This window comes from Medicago truncatula, chromosome 6, assembly GCF_003473485.1.
Source record: "Medicago truncatula cultivar Jemalong A17 chromosome 6, MtrunA17r5.0-ANR, whole genome shotgun sequence".
Taxonomy (NCBI): domain Eukaryota; kingdom Viridiplantae; phylum Streptophyta; class Magnoliopsida; order Fabales; family Fabaceae; genus Medicago; species Medicago truncatula.
Genome location: NC_053047.1, coordinates 4,495,647 through 4,520,621, shown reverse-complemented (window position 1 = coordinate 4,520,621; position 24,975 = coordinate 4,495,647). Strand labels below are relative to the sequence as shown.

At 32.6% G+C, this 24,975-nt stretch overlaps 4 protein-coding genes and 2 pseudogenes across 4 annotated transcripts; all 6 read left to right on the top strand.

Moving 5' to 3' along the window:
* The first annotated feature begins 2,096 nt into the window (after nt 1–2,096).
* Nucleotides 2,097–4,067, top strand: LOC11427688 (7-deoxyloganetin glucosyltransferase). Its single transcript, XM_003618607.4, has 2 exons — nt 2,097–2,675; nt 2,950–4,067. Exons 1-2 carry the CDS (start codon nt 2,153–2,155, stop codon nt 3,885–3,887), a joined length of 1,461 nt encoding a protein of 486 aa, XP_003618655.1. The 5' UTR covers nt 2,097–2,152; the 3' UTR covers nt 3,888–4,067.
* A 1,386-nt stretch (nt 4,068–5,453) lies between these two features.
* Nucleotides 5,454–7,385, top strand: LOC11414926 (7-deoxyloganetin glucosyltransferase). Its single transcript, XM_024785685.2, has 2 exons — nt 5,454–6,164; nt 6,286–7,385. The coding sequence occupies exons 1-2, from the start codon at nt 5,651–5,653 to the stop codon at nt 6,957–6,959; spliced, it is 1,188 nt and encodes a 395-aa protein (XP_024641453.1). The 5' UTR covers nt 5,454–5,650; the 3' UTR covers nt 6,960–7,385.
* A 1,705-nt stretch (nt 7,386–9,090) lies between these two features.
* LOC11422076 (7-deoxyloganetin glucosyltransferase) lies at nt 9,091–10,190 on the top strand. Its single transcript, XM_024786027.1, has 4 exons — nt 9,091–9,120; nt 9,224–9,275; nt 9,355–9,605; nt 9,687–10,190. Exons 1-4 carry the CDS (start codon nt 9,091–9,093, stop codon nt 10,188–10,190), a joined length of 837 nt encoding a protein of 278 aa, XP_024641795.1.
* Nucleotides 10,191–12,541: 2,351 nt separating this feature from the next.
* Nucleotides 12,542–14,642, top strand: LOC11413940 (7-deoxyloganetin glucosyltransferase-like; annotated as a pseudogene).
* Nucleotides 14,643–15,862: 1,220 nt separating this feature from the next.
* LOC11420066 (7-deoxyloganetin glucosyltransferase-like) lies at nt 15,863–17,869 on the top strand (annotated as a pseudogene).
* A 1,468-nt stretch (nt 17,870–19,337) lies between these two features.
* LOC11408821 (7-deoxyloganetin glucosyltransferase) lies at nt 19,338–21,310 on the top strand. The gene is made up of 2 exons (XM_003618601.4): nt 19,338–20,005; nt 20,133–21,310. Exons 1-2 carry the CDS (start codon nt 19,492–19,494, stop codon nt 21,068–21,070), a joined length of 1,452 nt encoding a protein of 483 aa, XP_003618649.1. The 5' UTR covers nt 19,338–19,491; the 3' UTR covers nt 21,071–21,310.
* Nucleotides 21,311–24,975: the final 3,665 nt, after the last annotated feature.

The window sequence follows — 24,975 nt, the reverse complement described above, 5'->3', positions numbered from 1 at the left end:
AACTATTTCTACAGCAAAAGATAAATTTATGTTAAATTGTTTTCATATATAAGATGTTTTCATAAATGATTTTGAAAACATTTTTGAAAATTTGCTGAAAACGGCTTATGAAATAAGGCTTATAAAAATAAAAATATAAATAAAAAGATAAGAATTTATATTATATTTGCTATATTGTTAGTGTTATTTAAAAAAAATAAGTATAATTTGTTAGAATATAAAGAACAAAATATCTATATCTATAATTTTAATCAAAATTAAAATTTCATAAAAACTACTAAATATTCATAATTTATATGCATTAGCACTAGAGGTGTTCGAAACGTCCCCGTGAGCTTAGCTCAATTGATAAGAACATTGCACAATTTATACAGGGTCGGGGTTTGAACCCCAGATACCCCACTTCTTCAAATTTAATTGTGTGAGCTCCAGACACTAGGCTACTAGACAAAAAAAATAGTGGTGTTCAAAACTGACCAATCCAGTAGAAAAACTGCAAACCGAACCAACTCAAACTAAAACCGCAAAAAATGCATTTGGTTTGGATGAATTCGGATCACTTTTTTACTTAACCGCAAGGTTTGGTTCGGTTTGCAGTTTTTATTTTATTAACCAAACTAAACCGCAACATAAGAAAAACGCTAATTAAACCTAATTCAGGTAGACCAATACTCATAGAAATTCAATGAAAACTTTTATAAAACGACATATTATTTTCTCTTGTTAATTTTCTTCTTTACTTTTTATTTCAAAAATGGAAACTTTTATAAAATAAAATTTTATAGAATGATAAATCTTAGTATTTTACATTTCTTTAATAGGATTACTTTTTGTCCACATTTTAAATTTCGTCTATATTATTATTTGGTGAAAATAAAATTGTCATGTTGGATGAAATTGAAAACATTGTCGGAAACATTATTGGAAATATGTTGTGTTATAAGTTTTTAACTCGATTTTAATGTTAAAAATAAAAAATTATAGTCTCGAAAAAACCACACGAACCAATATAATTCAACCCATATTGATTTGGTTCAAGTTTTATTTTAAAAGTCAATTAAATCAAACATGATGCTCTTTTATTTTACGATTTGGATAACTTTTAACCTCAAAATCGATTAAAAATGCACCAAAACACCCTTAATTAACACTATTAAAAGAATAGACTGGCAAGTCTGTTCCCGTCTGAACACCATTGTCTGTATATAAAATCAGTCCCCACCACAGAAAGTGGTCTCCTTTCAACATGCAGACGTTGCTTTCGTTCACCACGTCAATTTGTTGCACATGTTGGATTTTTTTCTTTGTCAAGTCCAAATTGGATTTTTATTGTATTAAGTATATTTGATTTTTATTTTTTTTACTTAAAGTATATTTTGACTGTATTTGATTTGGGGAACTTCTATTGTAGACTCACAAAATGAGGTGTACCGGTACTCTTTTTTCATAATTTTATAAATTAACGATTATTTTTTGTGAAATAAATAACTATTTATCAATATTTATATTTTATAGAACATCATTTCATAAGAAAAAACATCAGTTCATTATTTATAAGAATTATAGTAATTTTTTTGCATATTATCGTAAAATATAATCAATATTCTCAACTATGAGTGCTAAAAATTCAAAAAAAATTAATTTTATTTCGTTAACACTTTTGATGAATAAGATTTAGTTATTATAAATATAAAGGATAGAAAATAATATTTTTCTTCAAAAAACAACTCATTTAACCATTAATTTAAAGAGTAAGTGTACCGGTACATTCAAATATATTGGCTGTACCATAGAATTTGCAATTTGATTTTTATTGGTTTAGAAGATATATTGTCAAATATGGCCTTCTCTTAATATATTTAAGGGGAAGAGTTTATAAAGAAAGTTTGATGTATAGAAAAAATTATCAAATATGGATTATCTTAATTAGAAAATCCGATTTTCAATTTACTAAAAATTAGATAAAAATGAATTAGACAGTAATTGAATTATTCAAAAAGAAAAATGGTTTTTTCCATTCTTAAGAATTTTTTTATATTATACAATAGATAATAGATACGTAACAAAATTCACTCATTGTTATATATAGAGGCCTCATAGATTTTTCACCTCAGTTTTTTCTTAGTTTTCTTACATAAGAAAAATATCAATCATGAGTAACTTTGAAGAGAAAAAGCCACATGCAGTGTTAACTCCATTTCCAGTTCAAGGCCATATCAATGCATTGTTGAAAATAGCAAAACTGCTTCACCTTAGAGGCTTTCACATAACCTTTGTTAACACTGAATACAATCACAAACGTTTGCTCAAATCAAGAGGTGAAAATGCCTTTGATGGTTTCACTGACTTTAACTTTGAGACTATACCAGATGGTTTAACTCCAAAGGATGGTAATGGTGATGTAAGTCAAGACCTACACTCTCTTGGTGAATCAATCATAACGAACTTTCGCCACTTCTTTGATGAACTTCTTGCTAAACTTCAAGACTCTGCCACTGCTGGTCTTATCCCCCCAGTCACTTGCTTAGTTTCTGATTGCTACATGCCATTTACAGTAGATGCTGCTGAAGAACATGCCCTCCCAATTGTTCTTTTTTCCCCATGTAGTGCATGTTATTTCTTGTCTTGTTTGCTCAGTCCTAAAATGTATCTGAATAGTCAAGTACCATTCAAAGGTAATCATTTTTGTTCCCTTTTTCTTCTTAAGAGATCTGTGTGTGTATGTTATGGTTTTTAAAAAAGGTTTGCGGTCACAATATGGGCCGAACATCAAGGTTGCGATATCTCTATAATCGCAATTGAGGTTGCATCAACCACATTTGATTGGGATTATATGCAATATCAGTAGGATAACACAACCAAAATTATTATTGCAAATGTGATTTTAAACCTTGATATATATATTTATACATATGACTTGCTATTGATTTTTGCAATTATGACATGCAGATGAGAGTGATCTAACAAATGAATATTTGGACACAAAAATTGACTGGATCCCAGGTTTGAAAAACTTCAGATTGAAGGATCTTCCTAGGTTAATAAAGACAAAAAATCCTAATGACTTGACGATAAGATTTAATACTGAAGTGGCAGATAAATGTCATAGAGCTTCTGGTATGGTATTCAATACTTCTAATGAACTTGAGAGTGATGTTATGAATGCTTTCTATTCTATGTTCCCTTCTCTATACACAATTGGTCCATTAGCTTCTTTTGTAAATCAAAGTCCACAAAATGACTTGACATCTTTAGACTCTAATCTTTGGAAAGAAGATACTAAATGTCTTGAATGGATTGAATCAAAAGAACCAAGATCTGTTGTTTATGTAAATTTTGGCAGCATCACTGTTATGTCTCGAGAGAAGCTCGTAGAGTTTGCTTGGGGTTTGGCCAACAGCAAAAAACCCTTTTTGTGGATCATTAGGCCTGATCTTGTCATTGGTGGCTCGGTGGTTTTCTCATCTGATTTTTTGAAAGAAATTTCAGATAGAGGACTAATAGCAAGTTGGTGTCCACAAGAGAAAGTATTGAACCACCTTTCAGTCGGTGGATTCTTGACTCATTGCGGATGGAACTCAACCACTGAAAGCATATGTGCTGGAGTTCCAATGTTATGTTGGCCATTTTTTTCGGATCAGCCAGCAAACTGCAGATATATTTGCAATGAATGGGAGATTGGAAAGGAAATCGATACTAATGTAAAGAGGGAGGAGGTGGAGAAACTGGTCAATGAATTGATGTCCGGAGATAAAGGAAAGAAGATGAGGCAAAAAGCCATTGAGCTGAAGAAGAAGGTGGAGGTGGACACGAGACCTGGAGGTTGTTCATACACAAACTTGGAGAAAGTGATTAAGGAGGTGTTGCTTAAACAAAATCAAGCTTAAGTCACTTTTATACAATATATATAGTTTTGTTAGGAACAAATAATTCATATTTTAGGTCTTCCTATGTTCTTAAGTATGAACATCAACAATTTAGTCAGAAACATTGTAATGATGCATTCTTGTTCATCAAGTTCATTCTTCATAAATAAAGATCACATACCTTTATTTTTCCCCTTCAAATTTTGATTGATTGAATTCACCTGAATCAAAGTAAGACAATAGTTGAAAATCATATTAATATTATATTTATATTCTTCTTTTGATCTTTTATAAAATTTCTCTGCACTACATTGTCAGCTTCTGGTTGCATAGATTGATTTGAAAGCATTTGAATTCAAAGGTTCTTTCTTATTTAAACATTCAAAAACATTCATTGATGTTTGCAAATGCCAATTGTGTGGAATCATCAATGTCCCCTAACTAATATAGATCATGACGCACACCTGCTAAATCAGCTATACCCTTCGCCTCATGCAAGCTACAAAATAGAAACATGCTAAAAACAACAAACAACTGCGCCTAGCGCATGGGGGCAATAGTAAAGTAAAAAAACTTTCAACATGAGATTTCAAGACATATTTTAACATTCCTATTAGTCAAAATAAGTGTTTATTAATTAAAGTTACAACAATGAGCATTTTACCATTGTTATTAAGGGAATTTAAACTTTGTCCTTTGAGATTACAAGCTCAAACTCTTACCATTGAGCTGATACGTTGTAGCGTGATAAAGGATTATAATTCATGTGTAAAGGGACAACATATAAAAATGAATTTGGCTTTTATGGAATTGAGACTTTGTAGATAATCTTGAGCTCTTGTTGAAAGGGACAAATATTTTTGTGATGTCCAATGTCTGACTGATTCAAGCATGGAAAATAATAGCCAATAGACTATTATAAAATAAATAAGTGGTCATAATTATTTTCTTTGTACAACAAAAATCTTTGATGTCAGAACTATATATCTTATACTTGAATAGAAGTGTCTTCTAGTTCAATTTTGAAACTGAAACGTATAGAGTTGGTCCACAAGCATATGAAGATTTTGTTTGATAATATCTTTCTACTGAATGGTTGCAATTCCATGCAAGTATGTGTTAGATATAGTTTCATATTTGTTGAAATTAGTTTAGTATTGTTTAAGATAGTTATAAGTTAGTTATGATTATTGCTTATAAAAAAAAGTTAGTTATGATTAGATGCAAGGTTGGTTATATTAGTGATCTTAGGATCACAATATACAGTGTTTCTCAACTTTATTATTCTATCAATTCCAAAATAAATCCCAAACGATGTCTAACTAATAGTATTTAAGTTAGATAAGTCTTCAATTTTTAGTCTTTGATTTTAAGTCTTTAATTTTTTGCTCAACTCAAATTTACGTAAATATATATAAGTATAAATAATTTTATATCCAACGCCCTTTTTAACAAAAACTAATTTTAACAAACAAATTTATTTAAATCAATTCTGACCACCGCATACTAAAGGCATTCTTAAGTTTGTGCTATAAACTTTTTAATGAAAAATTGTTTTCCTTCTCTCACGTAACAAAAAGTGGTGACTTGACTAGTATGCATCAATTATTGTGTCACTTAGAATTATTTCATATTATAAGAAAAAGATCTCACCCTTTAAATTTGATTTTGCTTTCCTTGTCTTTTGTCTCTATCTTCTTTTCCACAAATCCAAGAAACATTGGATTTATCTTTATTAAAACATTGGTTTCCTTAGCTCAACATTCAAACACAAAAACTCAATAATGAGTGATAAAAAACCACATGCTGTGTTAATCCCATATCCAGTTCAAGGCCATATCAATCCATTGTTGCAACTAGCAAAATTTCTTCACCTTAGAGGTTTTCACATAACCTATGTAAACACTGAATACAATCACAAACGGTTGCTCAAGTCAAGAGGTCAAAATGCCTTTGATGGTTTCACCAATTTTAACTTTGAGAGTATTCCAGATGGTTTATCTCCAACGGATGGCGATGGCGATGTTAGTCAAGACATTTACGCTCTTTGTAAATCAATCAGGAAGAATTTTCTACAACCTTTCCGCGAACTTCTTGCTAGACTTAATGACTCTGCAACATCTGGTCTTGTCCGTCCAGTTAGTTGCATAGTTTCTGATATTAGCATGTCCTTTACTATACAAGCTGCTGAAGAACTTTCAATCCCTAATGTTGTCTTTAGTCCATCCAATGCATGTACATTTCTGACTGGTATTCATTTACGTACATTTCTAGATAAAGGTCTCATACCACTAAAAGGTAACAATTAATCTTCTTTCTTTCTTCATATGTGTAGAGTAGTTAAAGTGTTCATATGACATATATTTGGAGTATGGAGATTCAATTTCACACTAACAACTTTTGTAAATTTGATATGCAGATGAGAGTTATCTGACAAACGGATATTTGGACACTAAAGTGGACTGTATGCCAGGACTGAAGAACTTTCGACTGAGGGATTTGCCTGCCTTTATACAGATTACTGATCCAAATGATTCGATGGTAGAATTTATCATTGAAGCAGCAGGAAGGGCTCACAGAGCCTCTGCTTTTATTTTTAATACTTCTAATGAACTTGAGAAGGATGTAATGAAAGTTATCTCTTCGACGTTCCCTAATGTTTATGCTATTGGCCCTTTATCTTCACTTTTAAGTCAAAGTCCACAGAATCACTTGGCAAGTTTAAGTACCAATCTTTGGAAAGAAGATAACAAGTGTCTTGATTGGCTTGAATCAAAGGAACCGAGGTCCGTTGTTTATGTGAATTTTGGGAGCAGGACAGTTATGACTTCAGAAAAACTGTTAGAGTTTGCATGGGGTTTAGCAAATAGCAAGCAACTCTTTTTGTGGATCATTAGGCCCGATCTTGTCATTGGTGGCTCAGTTGTTTTGTCATCGGAGTTTGTGAATGAAATTTCAGATAGAGGCCTAATTGCTGGTTGGTGCTCGCAAGAGAAAGTATTGAACCATCCTTCAATTGGTGGTTTCTTGACTCACTGTGGATGGAACTCAACGACCGAAAGCATATCTACTGGAGTTCCAATGTTGTGTTAGCCATTTTTTGCTGATCAGCCAGCAAACTGTAGATATATCTGCAATACATGGGAGATTGGAATCGAAATCGATACTAATGTGAAGAGAAATGAGGTGGAGAATTTGGTCAATGAATTGATGGTGGGAGATAAAGGAAAGAAGATGAGGAAAAATATAATGGAGATGAAGAAGAAGGCGGAGGAGGACACGAGACCTGGTGGTTGTTCATACATGAACTTGGAAAAAGTGATTAAGGAGGTTTTGCTTAAATAAAATCACACCTAAGTGACGTTTTTAATGCAATGTAGTATTATATTGATCCATTGATCTTCTGCTATTGAATTTAAGGGATGAGGCTATTGTAGTGAATAAGTAATGAGTTCATGATGACTGTATCGAACATATCTTGTGCAAGAATTCTTAAACTAAAATAGTGCTTCTTGCTAATATTAAATGTATTGAATTGGATAATTATATGGGGTAGGTAAGGCTTTTGCACACTATGTTGAATTCCATTATCATGTATAGGATAAATTAAGGCAAACCAATCATTTTTCTGTGTGTACAGGTTTAAATTAATATCGTTCTATCGTTCTATACAAGATTTATAGTTTTATCAGGATTAACTAATTAAATACAAGTCATAAGTAAATATTTTACTCTAAAATAGAAATCAGTTTTAAAATAAAATAGACATGGTAAGCTTACTTAGGTTGAAGGTTTTAAAGTGTGTAGCATTGACACTTCACATGTTGATATTTGACACCTAAACGACCCCGATACATTTAGTTACATTCATTTGAAGTGAAAAATATTGGTGGGAATATGTATATGAGCATTCTATTTCTCGGTACGTAGAGGTTATAGTTTCAAAGCTTTTTTCTTTTAGGAAATCATTTCATCAATAACAGAACTATAAATTTTATGTTTTTCTCTATTTTCTATTTAGATGCAATATAATGAATCGTTTAAAACTAAGATAAGGAAGTATTTTTACTAGCAACCTTTGTCTACAATCACAATTTTAGGCACTTGTTCAGCCAGCGCAGCTCGGAGATATTAGATTAACATTGGACGACTCCAATTTTAAGTTTGCTTTTAAAATGGATTCACATATCCTACAATAAGAGACGTCGAATATTTGATGAAATGACTCCGAGCTGTTGATTGAATTAATTCTGATCGCGTGGAAATTGTGCTTGCATGCAATTCAAATTCACATGTATGGTCTGATAAAAAACAGGAAATAAATGTCGACAAGTTCTAGCTTAATAGACAATAAAGAACAAAATTGTTAGGCCAACTCCGTAACTGGGGTTTCGAATCCAAACTTCTCCACTTATGTGTGCGAGTTTTCAACGATTCTTGCCATTTCAACTATCAACAAGAAAAGAATTGAAATAGTATAAACCATGAAAAATATATTATTTTTCAACCAAGAAACAATTGTATATGCATGTGCAGTGCCAACAAATTCTTAATGAGAATAAAAATAAACAAACTTCCAATGCGTGCTGCAAACAAATTCTTGATGAAAAATTGTGCACCTAACTTTTATATTCCAATGATTTGGGGGACCTATTAAAGTCAAATATATTTATGATTTTCTTATGCTTCTCACTCATATCAGTAAGCATAACTCCATATCCACTTCAAGGCCATATCAATCCATTATTGAAACTAGCAAAACTTCTTCACCTTAGAGGCTTTCACATAACCTTTGTCAACACCGAAATCACAAACATTTGCTCAAATCAAGAGGTCCAAAAGCCTTTGATGGTTTCACTGATTTTACCTTTGAGACTATTCCAGATGGTTTAACTCCGACAGAAGGTTATGGTGATATTAGTCAAGAAATTGTCTCTCTTGATGATTCAATAAGAAAGAATTTCTATCACCCTTTTTGTGAACTTCTTGCTAAACTTAAAAGATTCTTCCAATGATGATCTTATTCCTCCTGTTAGTTGCTTAGTTTCTGATATTGAATTATTCCTGCTAGTGCATCCTCACTTTTGTGTGCTTTGCTCTTTCGTACATTTATTGATAAAGGTGTCATACCCCTCAAAGGTAATCATTTATGTTCTTTCTTTATCGATAGTGTAGGACTATTATGCAGAAGTGAAGAGTTTCATTACTATAGTTTAGTTTTACTATGGAAGTTCTTCCTTTGGAGAAACTGAGAGTATGTATACAACATAGAATGTAGTATTAGAATTAATATGATATATATTAGGGGTTCAGAGTTTTAACTTTAAGCTAATGGATTTTGTGATTATAATATGCAGATGAGTTATCTGACAAATGGATATTTGGTCACTAAAGTTGACTGGATTCCAGGTTTGCGAAACATTAGACTAAAGGACCTGCTTGATTTTATAAGAACTACTGATCCTAATGATAAATTTTATCATTGAAGCGGACGATATGGTTCATGAAGCTAACGCTATTGTTTTCAATACTTATAATGAACTTGAGAGTGATGTAGTAAAGGCTCTATCTATTAAGATCCCTTCTATTTACGCCATTGGCCCTTTATCTTCGTTTTTGAATCAAAATCCCCAAAAGCACTTGGCTTCTTTAGGTTCCAATCTTTGGAAAGAAGATATGAAATGTCTTGAATCTAAGGAACAAGGTTCTGTAGTTTATGTGAATTTTGGAAGCACTATGGTTATGACTCCAGAGCAGTTAGAGTTCTCTTGAGGTTTTGCCAACAGCAAGAAACCTTTTTTGTGGATCATTAGGCCTTAGCTTGTCATTGGTGGCTCAGTTATTTTGTCATCCGAGTTTGTGAATGGAACTTCGGATAGAGGCCAAATAGCAAGCTGGTGTCCGCAAGAGCAAGTGTTGAACCACCCTTCAGTTGGACGATTCTTGACTCATTGTGGATGGAACTCCACATTGGAAAGCATTTGTGCCAGAGTACCAATGTTATGTTGGCCTTTTTTTTCTGAGCAGCCAACATACTGCAGATATATTTGTAATAAGTTGGAGATCGGAATCGAAATTGATACAAATGTGAAGAGAGAGGAGGTGGAGAAGCTGATGAATGAATTAATGGTGGGACAGAAAGGAAAAAAGATGAGGCAAAAGGCCGTGGAGTTGAAGAAGAAGAAGGCAGAGAAGGACACAAGACCTGGTGATTCTTCATACATGAACTTGGACAAAGTGATTAAGGATGTCTTGGAAATCATACTTCAAAAGCATACTTCTCTGCACTACACTATCAGCTTCTTGTTGCATAGATTGATTTGAAATTAAAGGTTCTTTCCGTGAACATTCAAAAACATTCACTGATGTTGCAAATGCAAATTGTGCGGAATCATTAATGTCCTCTAACTTGGGAATGTCCTTATTGAAGTGACCGGTCGTTTGACACTTGGAGTATTTGTACTTCAACTTGCACCATCAATTGAGCTTCCTCGATTTCATCAACTTATACGTCTTCCTCTTTAGACACTCATGTCTTCACCACTATCATCAACTTTCAAGTTCTTGGACTTGGTTATGTGCCTCTTGGACTTCCTCGAAGTGACAATGACTTCTTTACCATAAAGCATAGTATCCTTGAAGTTCTCAAAGGATCTAGCTAATGCTCATAATAATAAGAGTATATCCGTGTCTTCATCCTCAATATCCACTTTAATAGTTGTCAAATCATCAAGGATTTTGTAGGACTCGTCAATTGCTCCTTTACGATTTCTCTAAAACCTTTATCAGTGTGGCACAAGACAATGACACTCATGGCCTTGTCCACCATCTCGGTCTTGTTTGCTTGTAACATGGTAGCTGGGAGAGCAACCTCATCCTTCAGTGCTTCTGCAAACTTTTGTTGAATCAACACATCTTTCATCTTCACTTTTCACAGCCCCAAATCGTTGTCTCCGATAAATTTATTGATATCCCAGTTGGTACCCATGTTGCACACTTGAAAAAGTTACCTCTTATTTCTCCCACGGTGGGTTCCAGTTGTTGTGAATTTGTAAAAACTCACATCAATACTTTGAAGTGTGGAGAAATATTAGCAACAACCAAAACAAAGTTATCCAGTTCGACCCAAATCTGGCTTACCACTAACAAAGAGTTTCTTACAAAGAAATACAAGGGTTACAATTTTCCCAATTCTCTTCCGATGGACAAAAGACTCGATGCTTTATTTCCAAGATGTACAAAAATGTTTCCTAATCCTATAATTTTTCCAAAAGCTCTCAACTTTTAACCCTAAAAATTCCCTCTTTTGTAACCCTAAAATTCACACATTTTCACCCTGAAAACTGATGCAAAAATTGCTTATCTATAGATCTTGACGCACACCTATGACTCATTTAGCTATATCGCCTCATCCAAGCAACAAAATAGCAACATGATGAAAACAGCAAACAGCTTCGCCCAGCGCATGGGGACAATAATCAAACCGAAAAGAAAAAAAACTTTCAACATGAGATTTCAAGACATATTTTAACATTCTTATTAGTGAAAATAAGAATTATTAATTAAAGTTACAACAATGACCATTTTACCACTGTTATCAAGGGAGTTTGAACTTTGTCCTTTGAGATTACTGGCTGAAATTTTTACCATTGAGCCCATATCTCATAGACATGATAAAGGATTATAATACATGCATAAATAAAGACTAGTAAAAAAATTAGAGGACACAAAGCCCTTATGGAAGGTACCATTGATAATGAAGACAACATATCCACTAGTCACTATTCTGCACAATAAAAGTGAATTTGACTTTTATGCAATTGTAACTTTTGGAGATAATCATGAGCCCTTGTTGAAAGGGACTAATATTTTTTTTGTGATGTCTAATGTCTGACTGATTCAAGCATGGAAAATAATAGCCAATAGACTATTATAAAATAAATAAGTGGACATAATTATTTTCTTTGTACAACAAAAATCTTTGATGTCAGAACTATCTTATACTTACTTGAATAGAAGTGCCTTCTAGTTCAATTTTGAAACTGAAACGTATAGAGTTGGTCCACAAGCATATGAAGATTTTGTTTGATAATATCTTTCTACTGAATGGTTGCAATTCCATGCAAGTATGTGTTAGATGTAGTTTCAGATTTGTTAAAATTAGTTTAATATTTTGGAAGATAGTTAGATATGGTTAGATTCAATTTGGTTATATTAGTGATTTTAGGATCACAATATAAAGTTTTTCTCAACTTTTCTATTTTATCAATTCCCAAATAAATCTCAAACGACATCTAAGTAACAAGTAACAGTTGAATTGTTAATGCCACATTGATTGGTTAAACCAAATACCAACAAACATATTCAATCAATATAATGAGTCATATAGGAAAGTTTACAAGAACATACCTGTATAAGATTTCAATTTTATGTCAGACACATTGTAATTACATTGAATTAATTTATTTCTCAAATTATCATTGACGTTAACGTGTCAGTGTCATTTTTGGTGTCTTTTTATGTGTCTGTCTTTTCATACAATGAACTTATTTCCTTTTGTTAGAACCTCCCAGAATTTATCTGTTTGGATTTCTTTATATTTTTCAATTTTGTAGCATTGTCCTTTTTTCTCTCTATAAAAGCACATGCCTATCACTTGTTTTTCAACCTCATATCTTGCACAAATAACATACAAACAGAAAAATTTCAAAGATGGGAAGTTTTGCAAACAGAAAACCACATGCTGTGTTGATTCCAGCTCCATTTCAAGGACATATAAATCCATTGTTCAAACTTGCAAAACTTCTTCACCTTAGAGGATTTCATATAACCTTTGTCAACACTGAATACAATCATAAACGATTGCTAAAATCAAGAGGTCCAAATGCCTTAGATGGTTCCCGTGGTTTTTGCTTTGAAACCATACCAGATGGTCTAACACCGATAGAAGGTGATGGTGATGTTAGTCAAGATGTACCTTCTCTTGCTCAATCTATAAGAAAAAATTTCCTTAAACCTTTTTGTGAACTTCTTACAAGACTTAATGACTCTGCCAATGTTCCACCAGTTACTTGCTTAGTTTCTGATTATTTTATGAGCTTTACTATACAAGCTGCTGAAGAATTTGCACTACCAATTGTTATCTTCTTTCCATCCAGTGCAAGTTTGTTACTGAGTATTCACCACTTACGTTCCTTTGTAGAAAAAGGTCTCACGCCACTCAAAGGTACTAAGTTAAGTTTTTTTCTTCATAAAGTATATATTTATAGAGAGATTAATATTAATTTTGCTACACTATTCTGACACTTATGATTTATTGACGGTGTAAAAAACTTTTACTTTGACTCTATATATGAATTAAATCTATATAAATGGTCGTGTGCGAGATAATCAACTTACTCCAAGAGTAACACTTGATATAGTTTCAGTTAATATAAAACTCAATGTAGACACTAAATTTCAATAAAGCAACCATCAAATTAAAAACTCTTATTGAATAGAGGAACTCCACAAATTTCATAAAACTTCAAAATTAAAATTTATACATCAATAAATGACTTTTATTCAATTTATAATACCTTATTATATATGTATGTTTTTGTCGAAAACAAAATACTCATGTATGTACGGATGTATGTATAACCTTCAAGATATTAACTGATACATTTGATATGCAGATCAGAGCTATCTAACAAATGGATATTTGGAAACTAATGTAGATTGGATTCCAGGTTTGAAAAACTTTCGGTTAAAGGATATCTTTGACAGTATCAGGACAACAGATCCAAATGATATTATGTTAGACTTTGTAATTGATGCGGCTGATAAAGTTCTTGGAGACTCTACAATTGTTTTGAATACTTTCCATGAACTTTAGAGTGATGTAATAAATGCTCTCTCCTCTATGTTTCCTTCTCTTTACCCCATTGGCCCTTTACCTTCATTATTAAACCAAACTCCACAAATTCATCAATTGGATTCTTTAGGTTCCAACCTTTGGAAAGAAGATACTAAGTGTCTTGAATGGCTTGAATCCAAGGAGCCGGGATCCGTTGTTTATGTGAATTTTGGAAGCATTACAGTTATGACACCAAAACAACTGTTGGAATTTGCTTGGGGGTTGGCCAATTGCAATAAACCCTTTTTGTGGATCATTAGGCCTGACCTTGTCATTGGTGGCTCAGTCGTTTTGTCATCTGAGTTTGTGAATGAAATTTCAGATAGAGGCTTAATTGCAAGTTGGTGTCCACAGGAGAAAGTATTGAACCACCCTTCAATTGGCGGATTCTTGACTCATTGCGGATGGAACTCAACCACTGAAAGCATATGTGCTGGAGTTCCAATGTTGTGTTGGCCATTCTTTGGTGATCAGCCAACAAACTGTAGACTTATTTACAATGAATGGGAGATTGGGATGGAAATCGATACGAATGTAAAGAGAGAAGAGGTGGAGAAACTTGTCAATGAATTGATGTCAGGAGAGAAAGGAAAGAAGATGCGGCAAAAGGCAATTGAGTTGAAGAAGAAAGTGGAGGAAAACACGAGAGCTGGAGGTTGTTCATACATGAACTTGGACAAAGTGATCAAGGAGGTTTTGCTTAAACAAAATCAATTTAAGTAACTTTTTTATGCAATTCAGTTCAACGATAATTAATTGATCTTCCCCTATTGAATTTAAGTTCTGATGTAAGTGAAGTCATCTTCAGCAAGAGTTCCTGAACTTAAATAGTGATTCTTGCTAATTTTAAGTGTTTTGAATATATGCATATTGGATAATTATATGGCATGTATATTAACTTTATAATATAAATCCTACAAGTTTAAATATGTTAAGTTGGGTGAATAAGAATTCTTTCACAGTATCTTGAATTCCATTATCATGTGAAGGATCCATTTTGTCAAAAAATCATATGTATACTAGTTTATGTTTCTTCTTATATACCAAAAAATGCAAAAAAACTATTTTGTAAAACGACATACTCATAGAAACTATGTCACCTAACCAAATTAAACCTATGTCACCTACACCAATACTCATAGAAACTCAATAAAAACTTTTATAAAACGGCATATTTTTTTCCCTTGTACGTTAAGTTTCTTCTTTGCTTTCTATTTCAAAAATTAAAAAAATTATAAAATAAAATTTTAAGAATAATAAATCTTAATCTTTTACATTTATTAAATAATAGGATTACTTTTTGTCCACATTTTAAATTTCGTCTATTTTGTTTTGTGAAAATAAAATTGTAATGTTGGATGAAATTGAAAACATTGTTTCAAACATTATTGAAAATATGTTGTGTTATAGCTTTTTAACTCGATTTTAATGTTGGAAACAAAAAATTGTATTGTCTCAAAAAAACCGCATCAACCAATACAACTCAAATCATATTGGTTTGGTTTGGTTTAAATTTTATTTTAAAAATCAACTGAACCAAACCAAACTAAATACTCTTTTATCTTACGATTGGGATGTCTTTTAGCCTCAAAATCGATTAAAAGCGCACCAAATTGATAACGTTTAAAAGTCATGTGACTTGAACAATGGTCCAGAGTCTGTCCGCATAGATAACGTTTAAAAATCGTATGTTTGTTTAGTTGGTCATAATAAATAGATTGGCAAGTCTGTACCCGTCTGAACACCATTGTGTGTGTATAGAAAGTGGTCTCCTTTCAACATGCAGACGTTGCTTTCGGAGTTTCAATCTCCTCATTTTTCAGTTAGATTCATGTTATTATATTTTATTTTATTCTCTTCTCAATTCTTGGTAAGGTGATGTTTACCTCACGACCGAACTCCAAATTATCAGAACCCATTTTCTCTAAAAATCGGAACGTCAACATTAAAAAAAATATTATTATCTTCTCAATTATTAAAATACTAAAAATTAGATAAACATGAATTAGACAGTAATTGAATTATTAAAAAAAAATGGTTTTTCTATTCTTAAGAATTTTTTTATACTATATAATAGATAATAGATATGTAACAAAACTTACTCATTGTTATAGAGGCCTCATAGATTTTTCACCTCAGTTTTTTCTCTGTTTTCTTACATAAGAAAAATATCAAACATGACCAACTTTGAAGAGAAAAGGCCACATGCAGTGTTAATTAACTCCATTTCCAGTTCAAGGTCATATCAATGCATTGTTGAAAATAGCAAAACTGCTTCACCTAAGAGGCTTTCACATAAACCTTTGTTAACACTGAATACAATCACAAACGTTTGCTAAATCAAGAGGTGAAAATGCCTTTGATGGTTTCACTGACTTTAACTTTGAGACTATACCAGATGGTTTAACTCCAAAGGATGGTGATGGTGATATTAGTCAAGACCTACACTCTCTTGGTGAATCAATCATAACGAACTTTCACCACTTCTTTGATGAACTTCTTGCTAAACTTCAAGACTCTGCCACTGCTGGTCTTATCCCCCCAGTCACTTGCTTAGTTTCTGATTGCTACATGCCATTTACAGTAGCTGCTGCTGAAGAACATGCACTCCCAGTTGTTCTTTTTTCCCCAAGTAGAGCATGTTATTTCTTGGCTTGTTTGCTCAGTCCTAAAATGTATCAGAATAGTCAACTACCATTCAAAGGTAATCATTTCTGTTCCCTTTTTCTTTTTAGGAGATCTGTGTGTGTTTTTGTGTGTATGTTATGGTTTTTAAAAAAGCTTTGCGGTCACAATATGGGCCGAACATCAAGGTTGCGATGTCTCTATAATCACAATTGAGGTTTCATCAGCCAGATTTGATTGGGATTATATGCAATATCAATATGATAGCACAGGCAAAATTATTATTGTTAATGTGATTTTAAACCATGATATATATTTATACATATGACTTTAAGCTATTGATTTTTGCAATTATGACATGCAGATGAGAGTGATCTAACAAATGAATATCTGGACACGAAAGTTGACTGGATCCCAGGTTTGAAAAACTTCAGATTGAAGGATCTTCCTAGGTTAATAAAGACAAAAAATCCTAATGACTTGACGATAAGATTTAACACTGAAGTGGCAGATAAATGTCTTAGAGCTTCTGGTATGGTATTCAATACTTCTAATGAACTTGAGAGTGATGTTATGAATGCTTTCTATTCTATGTTCCCTTCTCTATACACAATTGGTCCATTAGCTTCTTTTGTAAATCAAAGTCCACAAAATCACTTGACATCTTTAGACTGTAATCTTTGGAAAGAAGATACTAAATGTCTTGAATGGCTTGAATCAAAAGAACCAGGATCTGTTGTTTATGTAAATTTTGGCAGCATCACTGTTAAGTCTCAAGAGAAGCCTTAGAGTTTGCTTGGGGTTTGGCCAACAGCAAGAAACCATTTTTATGGATCATTAGGCCTGATCTTGTCATTGGTGGCTCGGTGGTTTTCTCATCTGATTTTTGAAAGAAATTTCAGATAGAGGACTAATAGCAAGTTGGTGTCCACAAGAGAAAGTATTGAACCACCCATCAGTCGGTGGATTCTTGACTCATTGCGGATGGAACTCAACCACTGAAAGCATATGTGCTGGAGTTCCAATGTTGTGTTGGCCATTTTTTGCAGATCAGCCAGCAAACTGAAGATATATTTGCAATGAATGGAAGATTGGAAACGAAATTGATACAAATGTAAAGAGGGAGGACGTGGAGAAACTGGTCAATGAATTGATGTCCTGAGATAAAGGAAAGAAGATGAGGCAAAAGGCCATGGAGCTGAAGAAAAAGGCGGAGGTGTACACGAGACCTGGAGGTTGTTCATACATGAACTTGGAGAAAGTGATTAAGGAGGTGTTGCTTAAACAAAATCAAACATAAGTTACTTTTATACAATATATATAGTTTTGTTAGGAACAAATCATTTGTATTTTAGGTCTTGCTATGTTCTTAAGTATGGTACATTGCTGTTCATACTTCGAAGTAAGACAATACTTCAAAATCATAATAATATTAAATTTATATTCTTCTTTAGCTCGTTTATAAAATTTCTCTGCACTACTTTGTCAGCTTCTTGTTGCATAGATTGATTTGAAAGCATTTGAATTCAAAGTTTCTTTCCTCTATGAACATTCAAAAACATTCACCGATGATGCAAATGCAAATTGTGTGAAATCATCAATGTCCCCTACAAATTCTTATCTATATATGTGAACTTTTAACCCTACAAATTCCCTCTTTTGTTACCTTAGAATTCCCACTTTTTTACCCTGAAAACTGATGCAAAACCTGCTTATCTATAGATCTTGATGCACACCTGCGCCTCAGTCAGCTATATCCTTCGCCTTGCGCAAGCTACAAATTACAACAAGCTGAAAACAACAAACAACTGCGCCTAGTGCATGGGAACACTAATCAAACCGAAAAGAAGAACAAACTTTCAACATGAGATTTCAAGAAATATTTTAACATTCCTATTAGTCAATATAAGGGTTTATTAATTAAAGTTACAACAATGAGCATTTTTACCACTGTTATTAAGGGGAATTGTACTTTTTCCCTTGAGGTTAAAAGCTCAAACTCTTACCATTGAGTTGATACCTCATAGACATGATAAAGGACATAACAAAGACTAGTAAAAAAAAAAATTAGAGGACACGAAGCCCTTATGGAAGGCAGTGTTGATAATATACATCCACTTTTCTCTGCACAATAAAAGTAAATTTGGCTTTTATGCAATTGTGACTTTGGAGATAATCTTGAGCCTTTGTTGAAAAGGACAATTTTTTTTTGTGATGTCCAATGTCTGACTGATTCAAGCATGGAAAATAATAGCCAATAGACTATTATAAAATAAATAAGTGGTCATGATTATTTTCTTTGTACAACAAAAATCTTTGATGTCAGAACTATCTTACACTTACTTGAATAAAAGTGTCATCTAGTTCAATTTTGAAACTGAAACGTATGGATCAGTTGGTCCACAAGCATATGAAGATTTTCCTTTTTTTTGACTAAAGCATATGAAGATTTTGTTTGATAATATCTTTCTACTGAATGGTTGCAATTCCATGCAAGTATGTGTTAGATATAGTTTCAGATTTGTTAAAATTAGTTTGATATTTTTCAAGATAGTTATAAGTTAGTTATGATTAGATGCAAGTTGGTTACATTAGGGATCTTAGATAAGCCTAGTCAGACCCTATGGTTATGTGTTCTCAAATTAAATAGAATTGATTTTGTCTCCAAATTGCTCGTAATTTAAAGTTAAGATATCAAAATTTTGTTTTTATAATCGATTTTTAGTCTTCAATTTATAGTTCAAATCAATTTTACGTAAATTTATATAAACACAAATTATTTTATATTCAACGCACTTTTAACCTGATACTAATTTTATCAAACAAATTCATTCAAATCAATTCTCGCCACCGCAAACCAAAAGGCATGCTTAAGTTTGTTCAATAAACTTTTTAATGAAAAATTGTTTTCCTTCTATAACAAAAAGTGGTGACTTGATAAGTATGTATCAATTATTGTGTTACATATTACTTAGAATTTGAGTTTGCTTTCCTTGACTTTTGTCTCTTATCTTCTTTTACACAAATCCAAGAAACATTGGCTTTATCTTTATTAAACCATTGGCTTCCCTTAGCTCAACATTCAAACACAAAAACTCAAAAATGAGTGATAAAAAACCACATGCTGTGTTAATTCCATATCCAGTTCAAGGCCATATCAATCCATTGTTGAAACTAGCAAAACTTCTTCACCTTAGAGGATTTCACATAACCTATGTAAACACTGAATACAACCACAAACGGTTGCTCAAGTCAAGAGGTCCAAATGCCTTTGATGGTTTCACTGATTTTAGCTTTGAGACTATTCCGGATGGTTTAACTCCAACGGATGGTGATGGCGATGTTAGTCAAGACATTTACGCTCTTTGTAAATCAATCAGAAAGAACTTCCTACAACCTTTCCGCGAACTTCTTGCTAGACTAAATGACTCTGCAACATCTGGTCTTGTCCCTCCAGTTACTTGCATAGTTTCTGATATTGGCATGTCTTTTACCATACAAGCTTCTGAAGAACTTTCAATCCCTTCTGTTTTCTTTAGTCCATCCAATGCATGTACATTTTTGACTTTTATTCATTTTAGTACATTGTTGGATAAAGGTCTCATACCACTAAAAGGTAACAATTAATCTTCTTGCTTTCTTCATATATGTAGAATAGTTAAAGTGTTCAAAATCAAATGACATGTATTAGGAGTATGGAGATTTTATTTCCAGCTAACAACTTTTATAAATTTGACATGTAGATGAGAGTTATCTGACAAACGGATATTTGGACACTAAAGTGGATTGTATTCCAGGATTGCAGAACTTTCGACTGAAGGATCTGCCTGACTTTATAAGGATTACAGATACAAATGATTCGATGGTAGAATTTATCGTTGAAGCAGCAGGAAGGGCTCACAAAGCGTCTGCTTTTATTTTTAATACTTCTAGTGAACTTGAGAAGGATGTAATGAATGTTCTCTCCTCGACGTTCCCAAATATTTGTGGTATCGGCCCTTTATCTTCACTTTTAAGTCAAAGTCCACATAATCACTTGGCAAGTTTAAGTACCAATCTTTGGAAAGAAGATAACAAGTGTCTTGGTTGGCTTGAATCCAAGGAACCGAGGTCCGTTGTTTATGTGAATTTTGGGAGCATGACAGTTATGACGGCAGAAAAACTGTTAGAGTTTGCATGGGGTTTAGCAAATAGCAAGCAACCCTTTTTGTGGATCATTAGGCCCGATCTTGTCATCGGTGGCTCAGTTGTTTTGTCATCGGAGTTTGTCAATGAAATTTCAGATAGAGGCCTAATCGCGGGCTGGTGCCCGCAAGAGCAAGTATTAAACCATCCTTCAATTGGTGGATTCTTGACTCATTGTGGATGGAACTCAACCACTGAAAGCATATCTGCTGGAGTTCCAATGTTGTGTTGGCCATTTTTTGCTGATCAGCCAGCAAACTGCAGATATATTTGCAATACATGGGAGATTGGCATGGAAATTGACACCAATGTGAAGAGAGATGAGGTAGAGAATTTGGTCAATGAATTGATGGAGGGGGAGAAAGGAAAGAAGATGTGGAAAAAGATAATTGAGATGAAGACGAAGGCGGAGGAGGACACGAGACCTGGTGGTTGTTCATACATGAATTTGGAAAAAGTGATTAAGGAGGTTTTGCTTAAACAAAATCAAACCTAAGTGACTTTTTTTTATGCAATTTAGTATTACATTGAATTTAAGAGATGATGCTAATAAGTAATCAGTTTATGATGATGGAATTGAACATATCTTGTGCAAGAATTCTTAAAATAAAATAGTGGTTATTGCTAATATTAAATGGATTGAATTAGATAGTTATATGGCATGTATTTAAATCTTTATTAGTTGAATTTTATAGCTTTGAATAATTGCAGTTGGGTGAGTTAGGTTTTTTCCACAGTATCTTGAATTCCATTCTCATGTGAAGGATAAATTAAGGCAAAACAATCATTTTGCCGTGTGTACAGGTTTAAACTAACATCCTTCTCTATTCTACAAGATTTATAGTTTTGTTAGGAATAACTAACTAATTAAATACAAATCATAAGTAAATGTTTTACTCTAGCATGGAAAACAGTTTTAATGTAAAATAGACATGGTAAGCTTGCTTAGGTCAAAGGTTTTAAAGTGTGTAGCATTGACACTTCAAATTGATGTGTGTTTAGTGTCCGACACATGTTGATATTTGAAACCTAAACGACCCCGACACATTTAGTTATATTCATTTGAAGTGAAGAATATTGGTGGGAATATGTATATGAGCATTCTATTTGTCTGCATCTAGAGGGTATAGTTAATATAGTTTTAGTTAGCTATTTGTTTGATCAATAACAGAACTACACATTTTTAGTTTTTCTCTTTTTCTATATAGATGCAATGGAATAAATCCTTTGAAACTAAGATAAGGAAGGATTTTCACTAGCAACCATTGCATATGTGGATCCTTCTCCCTCAGTTCTCATCTCACTCATGGCCCCCAGCGTGCGCGCATATATATATATATATATATATATATATAACCATAAATCCATTTGTGGTTACCGTTAGAAAATTCATTTGTGGTCTACAAATGAATTTTCTAGCGGTATCCATGATATTGACCATATCCATGATCCTAGGTTGAGATCATTTATGAGAAATTAGATCGTCTGCAATTACAAACATGGAGTGTAGGATATGCAAAATGGAATAAAGTCTTGCATGTTGAAAAATAAGTGATGTGACAAAAATGATACATGGTAAAAAAGAAGTTGAAGAATTAGTGTGGGAATCTAGACCATTAAATTATAAAGAGGAGATGACATTGATATTGGAATTTGAGAGAGAGGTTATATGATGGTTGAGATGTGAAAACAGAAAGAAATATTCCGGTGAACATAGCTTAATTGATAAGGACATCGCATAATATATGTAGGGGTTAGGGTTTAAACTCGGATACTCTATTTCACCACATTTAAAATGTGTTGTTAGGAAACATGGCATCCATAGATCGAAGGAGCAAAATCTAACAAACTCTTTGTATTGATAGAAATGAAATATTACTAATGAGTGAAAAGTATCCCACTTATGAGGTGGTTACAACTATATATACTACCAGGACTAGTACTACTTGTAACTAAACTATATATCTCTAATATGTGTGAACTCGAACCACTAGACAACCTGACAAAAAAATTAAGTTGGCGAGATCCATTTCCTAAAATTCCATACAATGTTCCCTAAAAAAAATCTATAAAACGTGTCGCTTAAAAAATAACATGCAAAAAATAACAATGGTGTCCTATGTTTAGCAAAAATTGGAGAGAAAAAAATATTATTTTATTAACCGGATTCATATTAGACATGAACCGCTACATTTTTTATTTTTTTATTTTTTTTTATGTGGAAACATTTTGCCAATTTGATGAGCACACCGTTATTACCGAATTAAAACATGTCCATATATTAATTGCATAGGAGATGAAGGAAAAAACACATTCAATCTAAAGAATCTAAACAATAAAGTAATAATCAAATGATACAAAGAGAACAAAAGAAAAAAACATACAAACATGTTAACGACAAAATAAGTGGGTTGATTGTTGATTGAGTTCCATGTTGGATCAAGGTTTGGTTCTTGATTAATTTCGTAATAAATTTGATAATGATTTGACATGTAAGGTTATGCACCTTATTTGACATTACATGAGAGTTATTATCAAGTAGAGTTAGCTATCTTAGTTTTTATATTCGATGTTACCACTATTGTATTACTGTATTCCTAGACCATGACTATATAAGTTGTAACCTCTATCATTTGATCAATAATGAGAATATTATTCATTCACTTCTTCTCTCATAATAATAATAATAATGATTTGACATTTAAGGTCATGCATCTTATTTGACGTTATTACATGAGAGTTATGACATGTAGTAAACGTCATTTAATTGTGAATTCGTAAGGGAATGAGATGTAATAATACATAAATTATGAAGCAAGGCAACGAGAGAATAAGGAATGGTGTGTTTTGGAAGATGTCACATTAGAATTTATTTGATGTGGCCAAAATTAGACTATATGATATATATAACATGGTGAGTTGTGAAGAGGTTAACTTGAGAGCCTAAATTAATAGATATAACTTGAGAGCCTGAATTAATTGATATATAGATAGATATAGATATAGATATAGATATAAATATACGGTGAGTCAAGTTTATTTTGGGATATTTATGATGTTTTCTTTGGTGGACCAGGGGATGAGGGGTGGTAGAACCCGAAGGAGAGTTGGAATAGGACTTTTCGGGTGTTAAATTGGGCTAGGTTATGGTGATGAGAAGATGATGATGTTTAAGATGGTTTTTGGAGGTATTGGGGTGAGTAGCGGACGATGGATGTTTATGGATTTTGTTTTCAGTGGTCGTTTGCGATGGAGTTTGGTTTGAGTGATGAAGTTGGGTTTGGTGATTGTTTTCTTATGGCGGTTGAACGTAGGTTTTTGTTTGGTGAGGTGAGATATGTTATGGTGTTTTTTTTGTGTTCTGCCTACATATGACGTTTTATTTTGTAGTTTTTGAATTGTCGGTATTTGTTCGTTTTTGTCTAAAGAGTGGATTTTTTTATAAGTTTTGCTGTTTCAAAACAAAGATAGATATAGATGCTTAGTAGTGCCGACAAATTACTGTTGAAAATGAAAATACACAGGATGACAGGCCCAAAAGAATATGCATGCGTAGTGCTAACAAATTCTTAATGAGACACAAATTTTCAATGCGTGCTGCCAAAAAATTCTTGATGAAAAATTGTGCACGTAACTTTTATAGTCCAATTATTTGCATGTTGCTCTACAAATTAGGATTAGACCATCAAAAGCCACACAAAAATTAAATAAATAATTTAAAATACTTTAGTAATGGATATTAGGGTAGAAGTATCCAAAGAATATTGGTGTTTAATATCCCCGAAAAAAAATATTGGTGTTTTTTTTGTGATCAAGGTTAAAACCCTAGACCTTGCACATATTAAGCATTGTCCGTATCAATTGAGTTAAGTTCACGAGAACGGTGTTTAAAATACCATATGCAAACATTTCCTTTTTTAGAGTATATGTCAATCATATTTATAATTAATCGTATGTCATTTTATAGATTAGTTTTTTTAAGGAATGTTTAAAATAGTTATAAGTCTTAACTACACTCTAGGTCTTTATTTTCATGAAATTTGTCCCAAATTTTAGAATAATTCGTTTTGGCCTATTTTTATATTTTTGGACTCAAAAGTACTGACGTGACATATCTTTTTCTTCATATTTTTAAACTAAAAAACTATAACATGACATATTTTAAATGATGTGTCATACGATCCGATAATGTAAAATCATCAATACCTATAAAATTATTTATAAACTTCCTAAATGCATCCATTTAATTATGATATATCACCATTATTAAGATTAAAATTCTAAAAAAGGACGAGGGTCATTTTAAAATGGGGGATCATAAATACTTTTCTAATTGGGGGACCATCTATTTATGATTGAACAATAATAATTATGACTTTAAGCTTGTTCCATCATTCATCA